This window comes from Leptonychotes weddellii, chromosome 1, assembly GCF_054177405.1.
Source record: "Leptonychotes weddellii isolate Sample4059 chromosome 1, ASM5417740v2, whole genome shotgun sequence".
In the NCBI taxonomy this organism is placed as follows: domain Eukaryota; kingdom Metazoa; phylum Chordata; class Mammalia; order Carnivora; family Phocidae; genus Leptonychotes; species Leptonychotes weddellii.
Genome location: NC_138369.1, coordinates 5,994,893 through 6,007,753, shown reverse-complemented (window position 1 = coordinate 6,007,753; position 12,861 = coordinate 5,994,893). Strand labels below are relative to the sequence as shown.

The 12,861-nt window shown below is 52.0% G+C and overlaps 1 protein-coding gene across 2 annotated transcripts in view; it reads left to right on the top strand.

The window, feature by feature from the left end:
* Positions 1-9,567, top strand: part of COL5A3 (collagen type V alpha 3 chain) — a 36,501-nt gene extending 26,934 nt beyond the window's left edge. For both annotated transcript variants that reach the window (XM_081812145.1, XM_081812136.1), the window contains exons 52-67: positions 423-476; positions 646-699; positions 1,005-1,058; positions 1,246-1,299; positions 1,470-1,577; positions 1,749-1,802; positions 2,426-2,479; positions 2,669-2,776; positions 3,051-3,104; positions 3,185-3,220; positions 3,643-3,696; positions 4,307-4,523; positions 4,605-4,717; positions 6,268-6,336; positions 8,269-8,508; positions 8,596-9,567. In XM_081812145.1, the coding sequence (XP_081668271.1) occupies positions 423-476; positions 646-699; positions 1,005-1,058; positions 1,246-1,299; positions 1,470-1,577; positions 1,749-1,802; positions 2,426-2,479; positions 2,669-2,776; positions 3,051-3,104; positions 3,185-3,220; positions 3,643-3,696; positions 4,307-4,523; positions 4,605-4,717; positions 6,268-6,336; positions 8,269-8,508; positions 8,596-8,742 (1,470 nt within the window). In that variant the 3' untranslated portion in view covers positions 8,743-9,567. The remainder of the gene's footprint in view (positions 1-422; positions 477-645; positions 700-1,004; positions 1,059-1,245; positions 1,300-1,469; positions 1,578-1,748; positions 1,803-2,425; positions 2,480-2,668; positions 2,777-3,050; positions 3,105-3,184; positions 3,221-3,642; positions 3,697-4,306; positions 4,524-4,604; positions 4,718-6,267; positions 6,337-8,268; positions 8,509-8,595) is intronic.
* The last annotated feature ends 3,294 nt before the right edge of the window (positions 9,568-12,861 follow it).

Below are 12,861 nucleotides of genomic sequence, written 5' to 3'. Positions count from 1 at the left end.
GGAACCGTTGAGATTGATGCCTGGAGTTGGGGCTGATGTGGGATTTGGCCTTACGGTGGAGGTTGAGGCCCTCCCCCCATCGTGGTGGGGCTTGGGGTGGGGTGGGAGGGCAGTGAGGAGCTTCAGGGTCTATGGAACCTCAAGTTGGATCTGACCCCTTTTCTGAGGGTCAGGCCTATCTGTGAGTCCCGAGCTGGGAGTTGCCTGGAGGACAAAGTGAAGTGATGCATGTCACAGGCTTAGCTCAGACCTGTACACATTAGACTCTAGAATGTTCACTCTCCCAGGGTGGGGATTTTGCGTTTTGTTCACTAGCATATCCTCAGCAGTCCAAGCTGTGCTTGGGGGCAGTTCATCTGTCAAATAAATGAACGAATGCCCGATAATTCAGAGAGGTGATTATTCCTCGTTCTGTCTTCCAGGGCCCCACTGGGCTCCCAGGAGATCTAGGACCCCCCGGAGACCCTGGAGTTTCGGTGGGTGTGAGGTGCCCCCCTACAAGCCCCCACATATTCCTAATTCTTTTCCCATCTCCCCACCCTCCACAGACTTGGGCAAGGTCAGTGGAACAAATAACCTTCACGTTGCCCCCCGTTTCCCCCCCCAAATTCTTAAGTGCCTCCATGATCCCTGCCCCCCCCACAGGGTATCGATGGCTCCCCAGGAGAGAAGGGAGACCCTGGTGATGTCGGGGGACCGGTGAGTGGGGGAGCAGAGGATGTGGTGCTGGTAGAGGGGGGTTGGGATGGGTGAGTGGGTGAACTGGGGTGAACCGGGGGAGTCAGAGGAGTAGGTGGATGAGGTGCCCAGGACCCCTGTAGATGCACTTGCTTCACCTCTCTGAGGCTTCACCATGAATGTGAGTGGCTTCAAGGAGGAGGTGGGAGATGGCTGGTGTTGGCATGATGTCTGGGGAAGGCTGTCTGGATCAGAGGCATCTTGAAATATAGTCACGCTCGACCAATGTGAGCTAATACTATCCTGCTGCTGTTATATATCTGTAGGGTCCACCTGGGGCTTCTGGGGAACCTGGCCCCCCTGGGCCTCCTGGCAAGAGGGTGAGTGAGACCTGCCTCCTGGCTGTCCTGGCTCCATCCTTGCCCCACCCATCTCCACAGGCCCCCATTCACCTCCATAGGCCCCCCTCACTCCCACAGGTCCCCCTAATCCCCACAGACCCCTATCATCTCAACAGACCCCCTTTACCCCCAAAGCTCCCCCCCCACATACTCTTTCCCTCCTCAGGGTCCTTCAGGCCGCATGGGTCGAGAAGGCAGAGAAGGGGAGAAAGGGGCCAAGGTGAGTACCCCCCACCCAGGGAAGTGTCCCTGTGCGGACACTCGACCAATAGTTGGACCATCAGAATGGGTGTCCCAATACCCTCCTCCTCCCTGATGGTTGTTGACTTGGAGGTCAGGAGAAAGTTTCCCTCTGACTCTTTCTGCTCTTCCCTTGCCCTGGTCTATCAGGGGGAGCCAGGTCCTGATGGACCCCCAGGGATGACAGGCCCAGTGGGGGCTCGAGGGCCCCCCGGACGTGTGGGGCCTGAGGGTCTTCGAGGGATCCCCGGCCCTGTGGTGAGTGGGGTGAGAACAGGGATGGGGTGGGGTGGGATCAGGCCCTCTCTGTGTGCTCCTATCCTATACTTTTTCACCCCAATCTGGAGCGGCTGACCCTGGCCGGGGGGTGGGGGCATCCACACTGAGTTCTGGCTGAGGGCAGCATTCCCATGTTCTGCTTCATCCTAGGGTGAACCAGGCCTCCTGGGACCTCCTGGGCAGATGGGCCCTCCTGGACCCCTGGTAAGAGACTTCTTTTCTCATGTCCTGGCACTGAGAACCACACTGGGTGTCCAGAGACCGTCTAGTGACTGTGGGTCTGGTGGTGCAGGCTGACCCCTCACTGACTATCCATCTGACAGTCTACCCTGACCATCTATACTAACCATCTATTCTGACCACTTATCTTGATGGTCTACACTGACCAACCACACTGACTCTCCATCTTGATGGTCTACTCTGACCAACCACACTGACTCTCCATCTTGATGGTCTATCCTGACCAACCGCACTGACCCTCTATCTTGGTGGTCTACACTGATCATCTACACTGAGCCTCCGTCTTGGTGGTTCATACTGACCACAGTGACGCTCCATCTTGATAGGCCAAACTGACCATCTATCTTGCTAGTCTACCCTGACCCCCCACACCGATCCTGACCACTGACCATTCATATTGGCTATGCTCCAACCCCTTCATTATCCCTTGTCATTCCTCCTCTCTCCTGACCATCCCCATGACCCCATCCCTGGTAGTTCCCACTTGAAATCTGGGTAATTTCCTATTTGACTATCCCCTAATCACCCACATGAACCTTGAGATTTCATGTTTGAGTCTCACTAACTGAGCCTCACTCTCGTTCCAGGGGCCCTCTGGCCTTCCAGGATTGAAGGGGGATGCTGGCCTCAAGGGCGAAAAGGTAAGGACATGTCCTTCCATTATTCTCCCTCCATCTCCTCCACCTTTACCTCCCTCCCGGGCCAGAGGGCTGGCAGGTTGGGGTCTCCTCTGCTCCCACACTCATCACCCCAAGGCTCTAGAAGAAAAATCCACCAGCATCCCCCCCCACCATATTTCTTTCCCCATATGTACCTCTCTTGTCTTCCAGGGCCACATTGGATTAATTGGCCTCATCGGCCCCCCTGGGGAAGCTGGTGAGAAAGGGGATCAGGGGTTGCCAGGCATGCAGGGCCCCCCTGGCCCCCAGGGAGAACCTGTGAGTTCTATCCCAAGTGGGAAGAATGTGTTCAGAGGAAGGGGTGGGTGGGGAGGCAGAACTGGGGCTTATTTGGAGACTGCACATTTGGGAACTGGGTCTAGAATGATAGGGGTTGTGTCTGGGGAAAATGAGGGGCTCTATCTGGGGATATGCAAGTTGGACGCTGTGTCTGTGGCTTGTTCTTTTGAGGGCACTAGAGGCTTTTCTGGGGGATGTGCCTGGATCATAGGGGTGAACCCCATCAATGATGACCTTGATGTCCTTTCTTTAGGGTCCCCCTGGTCCCATCGGCTCTCTGGGCCACCCTGGGCCCCCAGGCGTGGTGGTGAGTAAGAGGGGTTTGTGGGGTGGGGTTACCGTGGTGGGCCAGCTGGGACTCCAGCCCTCCCTGTCTCTACCCCACAGGGTCCTCTGGGACAGAAAGGCTCCAAGGGGTCCCCGGTGAGTATATGCTGTCCCTTGGGCTCCCACATCCTGGCTTCCCGCCCCCTGCAACTTCACCACACCTCAGTGCCTTTGCATTGTTCATTTTTTCAATCAATCATGCGTTCAACGGATATTTATTCAACACCTACTGTTGTATTTTATCAAATCTGAGATGCCATCAATTGTAAGATGCGCCATTATTTTAGAAACTACTATGAAAGAGAGCAGTTTTGACAAGGAGACTATGATTTGCCGAAGATGTTAAGATGTTGATTTCAGAGATGTTAAACTATGGAAAGAAAATGTGCGTTTTATCCTTGGTGCTAAACTGTGCATGTCCTTCGCCCAGGGCTGTGTGCGTGTGTGAGTGTGTATGTGTGTTGGCAGGAAGGGGTCTCCATAGACAGAGTTCACTCCCAAGTGACTTCTCCCTACAGGGATCCTTTGGTCCCCGTGGCGATACTGGCCCCCCGGGGCCCCCCGGCCCCCCGGTAAGTTCCCCAGGGAGTATGTTGGAGTGTCCCAGGGGGTTCCCCAGTGCCCAGAACTGGTTGGGGCACACAGCAGGTGTTCAGGGTGTGCAGGTGGGGAGGGAGGTAACTTGAAAGCTGAGGGGGGGTCTGGGCTGTGTTGGGGGTTTAGGGGGACACCCTTGGGGGCTCTCTGACTGGGTCTCATCTTGCTTGGCTCTGTCTCCCCGACCATCTCTCTCTCCCTGTCTCTCTCCATCTCTTCATCTCTCCTGGCCTTTTGCTGTCTCTTCCAAATACTTGTTCCCTTGTTTTGTCTGTTTCTCTCCTGCGCGCGCTCCCTCTCTCTCTGCTTTCCTTGCCTCACCTGTGGATCTCCCTTTCATTGTGTTATTACTTCGGCTTTTCCCCATCTCTGGGTCTTTCTGTCTCTCCCTCCTGTGTGTCTGTCTCTGTCTCTGTCTGCTTCTCCATCTCCCCCGCCCCTTTGTGTATCTCTCTCTCCCCTTTCTTATCGCTCCCCGCCCCGTGTCTTGCTACCTCCCATGTCTCTCTCATCTTGGCTTGTCTCTCTTCCTGTCTCTCCTCCTGCGTCTCTGCTCTCCTCCCCCCCATCCCCACCCCTGCTCAGGGTTCCCCAGCTGAGCTTCATGGGCTGCACCGGCACCGTCGCTCTCTCCCAGGCCCAGGGGCGCTAGAGGCCCCGGAGGGCGGCCTGGAGGAGGTGCTGGCCTCACTCACTTCGCTGGGCTTTGAGCTGGAGCAGATGCGGCGCCCTCCGGGCACGGCTGAGCGCCCGGGCCTCGTGTGCAGTGAGCTGCACCTCAACCACCCGCACCTGCCTGACGGTGAGGTCCCTCCCTGGCCGGGTGGGCAGGAAGCCCGTGGGGTCCCGCCCCTGCTCACTCACCCACCTGGCCCTGCGGCAGGGGAATACTGGATTGACCCCAACCAGGGCTGCGCGAGGGACTCGCTCAGGGTTTTCTGCAACTTCACGGCAGGAGGGGAGACTTGCCTCTATCCTGACAAGAAGTTTGAGATGGTGAGTGCCTGGAGGAGGTGGGGGAGAGAAGGGGCTCCGGAAGCCAACCCCAACCCCCCATCACCAAAGGCTATATCCCGCCTCCCCTCCCTACCCAGCGCACATACCAGGCTTTGTCTGGGACCTTACCCTTCCTTCAACCAACATTTATTGAGCACCTGCTGTATGCCAAGGCCTGTGAAGGGCTGGGACTACAGCAGAGAGTCAAAAAACAAAACAAAACAAAACTCTGCTTTTATGGAGCTTACCTTCTATGAGGAAAGATAGACCAAAAAAATCTAGTAAGGGAAGTGGAAATGGTGGCAAACCTTTCAATAGGGTGTATGTGTGCCAGGCTGTTCTAAGCACTTGGCTGCATTAGCACTGAGTCCAGCCACCTGGTGTGGGGGACAGGTGCCATCATTCCCAGAGAGAGAAGCTACGGCCCAGAGAAGTGATGGGATTACCCCAAGGCAGGCTGGCTCCAGAGGCCCAGCCCTTAACCACCACCTCTTGACCTGCTATCTCATAGGCCCACCGACTCATTGTCCTTCAGGCTGCGGGTTGGGAGGTGAGACCACGTGGTTCCCCAGGAACACTGGGGTTCTCTATCAGGGAGCCCTGAGCCTCAGCCCCCCACCTCAAGCACCAGGCTCAGCAGCGTAGGGCCCCGGGCGAGCAGCGCCAGCTCTAGAACCCTGGGTGGGGATAGAGATGGCACCTCAGTCTTTTTCATCTGTAAAATGGGGATCAAGACAGTATCTGCCTCAGGATGGTTGTACAGTTGAGGTGCTGATGCACCTGTCAGGAACGCTGAGAAAACACGGACTTGTGGTGCTGTGCTCTCTACGGCCGTAGGACCTGTAGCCAGCCCAGAACCTGCAGAAATGCATGCTGATGGCCTTCTTATTGCTTTTTGTTATTTTTTGACCGTTCAGAGCCCTGGTTTAGTAGGGCTCTGAACCCCCCCCCACCCCCCATGGGAATTTAGACGAGCTCAGACTCTCAAGTCGTGTAGGACTTGACATCTAAACGGTTGCTGGTACCTGAAGTCTGAGCTGCTCTCACCAGCTCACCTTTGTCCTGCCCAGAGGTGCTGGGGACAGGACCGAGGAATGAATGATCCAGGGTTGGGTTCCCCAGACACAGACCCTGAGACAAGGATTTGAGGGCAGGTCATTGATTTAGGAGGAGATCTCAGGAGGCACTGGGAGAGCAGAGGAGGGAAGTGAGAGGGGCTGGGGGAGGCGACCAATGCAGATTAAAATGTCACCATTGGGCACTAAAGGCTCAGTTCTACTGGGGGACTTCCAGGACACCGGCAGGAGAGGGAGCCGGGCGTTTATCCACCAACTCTTATCAGTCATTGGTTGAGGGCTGCCTCAGAGGGCAGGGACCCCCAGTCCCCTGGGCTGCCCGGCACACCAGCCAAGCTCACGTCCGTGGCCAGACAGCAGCCCAAGAGTCCTGGCTGTACAGGCTGCAGCTTTCAGGGTGGGGAGGTAAATGCAGGGAAGACCTCGCTGGCACCCAGGGTGTCTTCTACGCTGACTACCCCCTCCCATCCCCAGGTAAAAATGGCCTCCTGGTCCAGGGAAAAGCCGGGAAACTGGTATAGCACATTCCGTCGAGGGAAGAAGGTGAGTTGCTGGAGGCCGAGGTGGGGGATAGTATGAAAACTGGTGGGAACTGGTGCAGGGGGAGTTGGAGGAAGGGCTCTGAGGGGTGAAAGGAGCAGGGAAGACTCAGCCCTGCCTTCGTGGTGATTGAAGGCTTGGTGGAGGTGGCAGATTGGGGGTGGGCAGCATCAGATGTGTGATGGAGGAGGCGCAGGGTATGGTGGAAATCCAGAGGTGGGCTGAAAGTACCAGAGGCTTCCTGGTAGCAGTCACAGATCAGCTGAGGCCTGTACAATGAGCTGGGTCAGCAAGTTAGGGAGGACAAGGAAAAGTGTTGCAGGCAGAGGGAACAGCATACACGAAGGCCTAGAGTTAAAAGAGGGTCTGCTGAATTTCAAGAGAAAGCCACTTGCTCTGCTCTAGAAAGTGTGAAGGGGAGTGTGGTAAGAAAGGAGGTGGGGGAGGGGCTCCTGGGTGGCTCAGTTGGTTGGGCGACTGCCTTCGGCTCAGGTCATGATCCTGGAGTCCCGGGATCAAGTCCCGCGTTGGGCTCCCTGCTCGGCGGGGAGTCTGCTTCTCCCTCTGACCCTCCCCCCTCTCATGCTCTCTCTCTATCTCATTCTCTCTCTCAAATAAATAAATAAAATCTTTAAAAAAAAAAAAAGAAAGGAGGTGGGGGAGGTAGGTGAGGGCTAGGCCTACCTCCCCCAGAAAGACCTGTGAGCAGCAGGGAGCCATGGAATGTGTTTAAGTGAGGGAAGGACCCAAATCTAATCTCTCTGTTAGAAAAGTGCCTCTGGGACTGGTGAGGATGGGGTGGAGGAGACTGGTATGTTGGTCCAAGAGAGTGAAGAGGTAGTCCAGGCTGGAGCTGGTGCTATGGGGGTGGGGAGGAGGGCATGGCTTGGAACATCTAGGAGGGAAGTCAATAGGACCTAGTCATTGCTGAGATGGAGGGCGGGAAGGAGAGTGTTGGTGGGCTGGTGCCTGGGGGGATTCTGAGATAGTAAATGAGAAGAGGAACAGCCTTGTTGGGTGGGGGGAACTTGGGTTCAGTTTGGGATTTGTTTATGTAACACACATGTATATGCTAAGCACCGGAAAGGTAGCAGCAAATAAAACCCAGCTCCTGACTTCATGAAGCTGATACTCCACCAGGAACATAACCAAGGAAACAGGCAGACAATAACCAAAGAAACAAAGTTATAATATAATGTGGGGGTATCTTGGTTTGGGTTCCCCCAAAACAGACCCTTTGACAAAGACTCAGTTGCAAGTACTTTATCTGGGAGGTGATTCCAGAAAATATCAGTTGGGGAACATGGAAATGATACAGAGAAGAAAAGGAAACCAGAAGGGATGTATTACCCAGCCAGTTATCTCAAGCCCATGATATGTTAATAATATATTTTATTTGACCCAGTGCATCTAAAAGAGTGTCATATCAATATAAAGGTTACTGAGGCATTTTAGATTTCTTCCCTCTGAGTTCTGCAGAGTCTGATGCATATTTTACATTTATAGCATGTTGTAATTTGGGTACTAAATTTCATTGGAAGTTCTTGATCCATACTTAGATTTCATAAAATCTGCAGTTGAAAAGGTAGATTCACATATACTCAAGTTGTCCCACACCTAAGTTTTCTGATAACTGGACTGAGGCTCAATTATTAGTTATGAATTAAATAAAGTAAAACAAAAATAATTAAATAATTTTAAATCAAACAATTAACATTTGAAGCAGTTTCCACCTCATTGGGTGCATTTCAAGTGCTCAGTGGCCACGTGTGCCTAGGGTCTCTCAAGGGAACCATGGGTGCTGGACGGCTGGTGGGGCCACCCAAAGAAGGGGACGAGGCAGAGGTGGCAGGATGGACAGCCTGGGAGGTAGGTTCCTCAGAAAGAGTAGGGGTGACTGGGGCACCCTCACCTCCTGCTTTGTCCCACTTCCAGTTCTCCTATGTGGACGCTGATGGGTCCCCGGTGAGTGTGGTCCAGATGACCTTCCTAAAGTTGCTGAGCGCCACGGCCCGCCAGAGCTTCACCTATTCCTGCCAGAACTCTGCCGCCTGGCTGGACGAAGCTGCAGGCGACCACAGCCGCTCCCTCCGCTTCCTGGGAGCCAACGGGGAGGAGCTGTCTTTCAACCAGACGGCAGCAGCCACCATCACTGTCCCCTATGATGGCTGCCGGGTAAGGGGAGGGGCAGGGGCTGGCCAGGGTGGGGAGGGGCCTTGGCTGCCCTCCTACTAACTCGCCATTCTGTCTTCCCATGGTCAGCTCCGGAAGGGACAGACAAAGACCCTCTTGGAGCTGAGCTCTTCCCGGGTGGGCTTCCTGCCTCTGTGGGACGTGGCGGCTGCTGACTTTGGCCAGACGAACCAGAAGTTTGGGTTTGAACTGGGCCCCGTCTGCTTTAGCAGCTGAGAGTCTCGGGGTGGGACAATGAGGGAGCCCCCGATGGGGCACTTTTGGTGCTGAGGCTTTGAAGCCATCATATTTATCGTATCCTGTGCCTATGGAGCCAGGGGAGAGTCTGCTCCTCACGGTCAAGCAATATTCTTTCTCCATTCCGGGGGGCTGGAGGGCTGCACACCCCTGGCCCAAGAGCCCAGCTTCCTCCTCACTGCACCGAAGCTGACATACTGTAGTCTGGCTCTTTCTCCCCTCTATGCCCACCCAACCCTCAGCTCCCCATCCCTGATGCCCCATGCAATGAACTTCTAACTCAGAGCTGATGAATGCCCCCCCACACCTGCCCCCCCCACTCCCTGGGCAGTGCTCTCAACACCCTGTGGTGCTACCCTTTCCAATAGTTAAGCACTGGATGTCTCCTGATCCCAGGCTGGGACCCCTTCACTCATTCCTATTTTCAGGTGGGTTCACAGTGAAGGAACTGAAGTCAGACTACAGAGGGAAGTGGGACTTCCCTGGACTGAGCTGTGTGTTCCTTCTGCTGCCTCAGCCCAGCTCTGAATACTGCCCCCCACCCATATCTCCCCAAACGCACCTTGCCATGCCAGGTGGGATGGGGGCCAAGATGGTGGGGGTGAATCAGGATCCTAATGGTGCTGCCCTATTTATACCTGGGTCTGGATTAAAAGGGAAAATCCCCTCTGTTGTATATTTAATCTGCTTCCTCCTTAGGGAAGGCTGGGATATGATGAGAGAGATTCTAGCATGATCCCCACTCCTCCAGGGCCATAGGGCATATTTGGCATCTCAAGTCTGAGAATAAACCAGTGAACTGTGTTCCTGTGTCTTTCATCTAGTGCTGGCTATATCTTTCTTAAGGTCAGGCTCTTGTCTCACCTGAGGTATCTGCCCCCACCCATCTTAATTGTGTCTTTTGGTAGAGGTGGCTTTGGGAGGTGGGGGCATCCAGTTCTAATGGTACTCACTGAAGACGTTGGGTCTGTTTACCAATTCAGGCCCCTAGAAGAAAAGTTGAAAATTGCCAGATCTCTAAGAGAGATCTTAAATGTTTTTGCCATAAAAAAAGAAATGGTAATTATGTGATGTGATGCAGGTGTTAGCTAATGCTATAGTAGTAATCATTTTGCAATATACAAGTGTATCAAATCAACAGGTTGTATGTCTTAGACTTACACAATATCATATGTCAATTCTATGTCAATAAAGCTGGAAAAAATTGTGAACCTATTAGGAAGACCTCAAACTTTGAAAAAGAAAGAGGAGGGGAGGGAGGGAGGGAGAAGAAGAGGGAGAGAGAATAGCTAGATCTCCATGTTGACCTTGTGTAGTCCTGGAGTCACTGGCTGAGCTGAGGGTGAGGGAATGGATCAAGAGGTGACATGGGATGTGGTTTGGGTTTGAGATAAAATGACTAGAGGTGAAACTTGTGGGTGGTGGTTCAGAAGATGAGTTGGGGGTAGAGAGAATTGAGTTAGAAGTGGAGCCTTGAGGTGAGCTGGATATTGGGGGTAGGTATTGGGTGAGTTACGTTGAAAATGGATTGAAGATGAGTCTAGAGGTTGGTTTGAATGAGTTGAATGAGTTTAAGGTTGTGGATTAATGATGGGTCCGCTGAGTTGGAGGTTGGGCAATCAGTGGATTGAGGTCAGGGTTTGGAATTAGTTGTTGGATTGACATGAATGAGGGTTGATTTGGGAAGTAGGATGAACGGAGTAGAGGTAAGTAGGGGTTGCTGTGAATGGGGAGGGGGGATTGGCAGTTTGGTAAGTCAAGATGGCACCAGTTAAGATGAGAGTTGGGTTTGAGGTAGCTTGAGTTGGGGGTTAGATGGTGGGTTGAGGTTTTCTTTTAAATAGATTTATTGAGATGTAATTCACTTACCATATAATTCACCCATTTAAAGTATACAATTAAATGGTTTTCAGTATATTCACAGACTTGTGCAACATCACCACAATCAATTTTAGAACATTTCATCACCTCAAAACAAAAACCCATATCCATTAGCTGTCACTTTCCATTTCCCCAAACCTCTCAGTGGTAGGCAACCACTAATCTTTCTGTCTCTATGGATTTGCCTATTCTGGACATTTCATATAAATAGAATCAAATAATATGTGGTCCTTTGGATCTGTCTGCTCTCATTTAGCATAATGGATCAAGGTTCATGTTGCAGCGTGTATCAGTACTTCATTCCTGTTTATTGTTGAATCATATTCCATTGTCTGGATATATCACATTTTGTTTATCCATTCATCAGTTGATGGACATCGCCGAATGGAGTTGAGTTAGGAGTGATGGAGGGCTGGTGTGAGTTGAGTTGGGTCAGGTGGGCTTGTGTAGTTATAGGTTTCAGGTTGGGGTGGATTGTCTCCCCAAAAGCCAGGGCTTACCCTACCTCTGCCACCAGGTCCCATAAGGCCATCTGAATGCTTGTCCTGGGTTCCCTCATGCATTCAATAAACATTACTGGGTCCTAACTCTATGAAGAATGTTGGGCTCGAATTGATTGATGCATTTATTTTTCATTCACTTGTTTCATTCTCTTGATGGTTTACTCAGTGCCACACACTGTTCCAAATGCTAGGGTAGAAGAAAGATGTGGTCTTTCTTACTCCTTACAGAATCTTACTCCTGAGGGAGATAGAGAATAGACAAACATAGCTATGTAGTGTGATTTTAGGAAAATCAAACAAGATACAGAGTGATGGAGTGGTGGATATTTGAAAGCAGGTGGTCAGGAGAGATCTCACTGAAGAGGTAATATTTGAGCAGAGAGACCTGAAGGATGAGAGGAAAAGCCATGTGAAATTTGAGGAAGTATCCCCCACACAGTGAAGAATCCAGAAACTCTAAAATACTGATGATTACTCTTGAGGGGATGGTGTTTCCCCTGGTTACCTCTTCTGCTGATTTGTTGCTTTTGCTGATTTTTTCACACTGTTCTGTCAATCCAAATGTACACCCAGGCCTGCTTCCCATTTAGTTCCTCTTCCAAACATTCTTAACTCAACACATATGGTAACACCAGTGCTATGTGTTGTTTTCCTCTTCCTGAGCACTCCTAATTGAGAACACATTTCCCAGCTTCCCTTGCAGTTAGGTTGGGGCATGCGCCTGGGTCTTGGCCAGTGGGATGTGGGTAACCACAAAACCTCCTGCTTGATCTTCTGAGCTCTTTCAGTCTGTGATGACCTTGGAGATCACATCTGTAAATAAGATGGGAGTGTCTCATATGGAACTAGAAAGGGGCCAACTTCTCTGAGCTACTGCTTGGAGAAATGCTACAAGGAGACTTCCATCAAACAACTTGATTGCATTAAGCCCTTGAGATGTTTAAAGGTTGCTTGTTACAGCAGCTATTATTTTTTTTTTTGATTTTATTTATTTATTTGTGAGAGAGAGAATGAGAGACAGAGAGCATGAGAGGGAGGAGGATCAGAGGGAGAAGCAGACTCCCCGCCGAGCAGGGAGCCCGATGCGGGACTCGATCTCGGGACTCCAGGATCATGACCCGAGCTGAAGGCAGTCGCTTAACTGACTGAGCCACCCAGGTGCCCTACAGCAGCTATTATTAATTATCCTGACTAATACAGTGAACGAATCCAGTTTTCACTGAAGGTCAGCATGTAAGCATGTGTGCAAACCAGGAGGTCCCACTGTAGCAACATCAACAGATTAGAATTTAATGTTGAATATCCTTATCCTTAAAAGTCCTCACCATGGGGCGCCTGGGTGGCTCAGTTGGCTAAGCGTCTGCCTTTGGCTCAGACGGGATCCTGGGATCGAGCCCTGCATCGGGCTCCCTGCTCGGCGGGAAGCCTGCTTCTCCCTCTCCCACTCCCCCTGCTTGTGTTCCCTCTCTCACTGTCTCTCTCTGTCAAATAAATAAATAGAATCTTAAAAAAGTCCTCACCATTATAAATTTGTCACTGGTGGTGTGTTCCCCCCGCCCCAGTCTGGATTTCCCACGATTCTGCTGCCCTCTGCCATCTTTCCCTCCCTGACTCCTCTTCTTGCCTACCCTCCTCATTCCCTTCCTCTAAGACTGTCTACACTTAGATCAAATTTATCTCACTTTCTTATGAAGAGCATTTCTTTTTTTTTTTT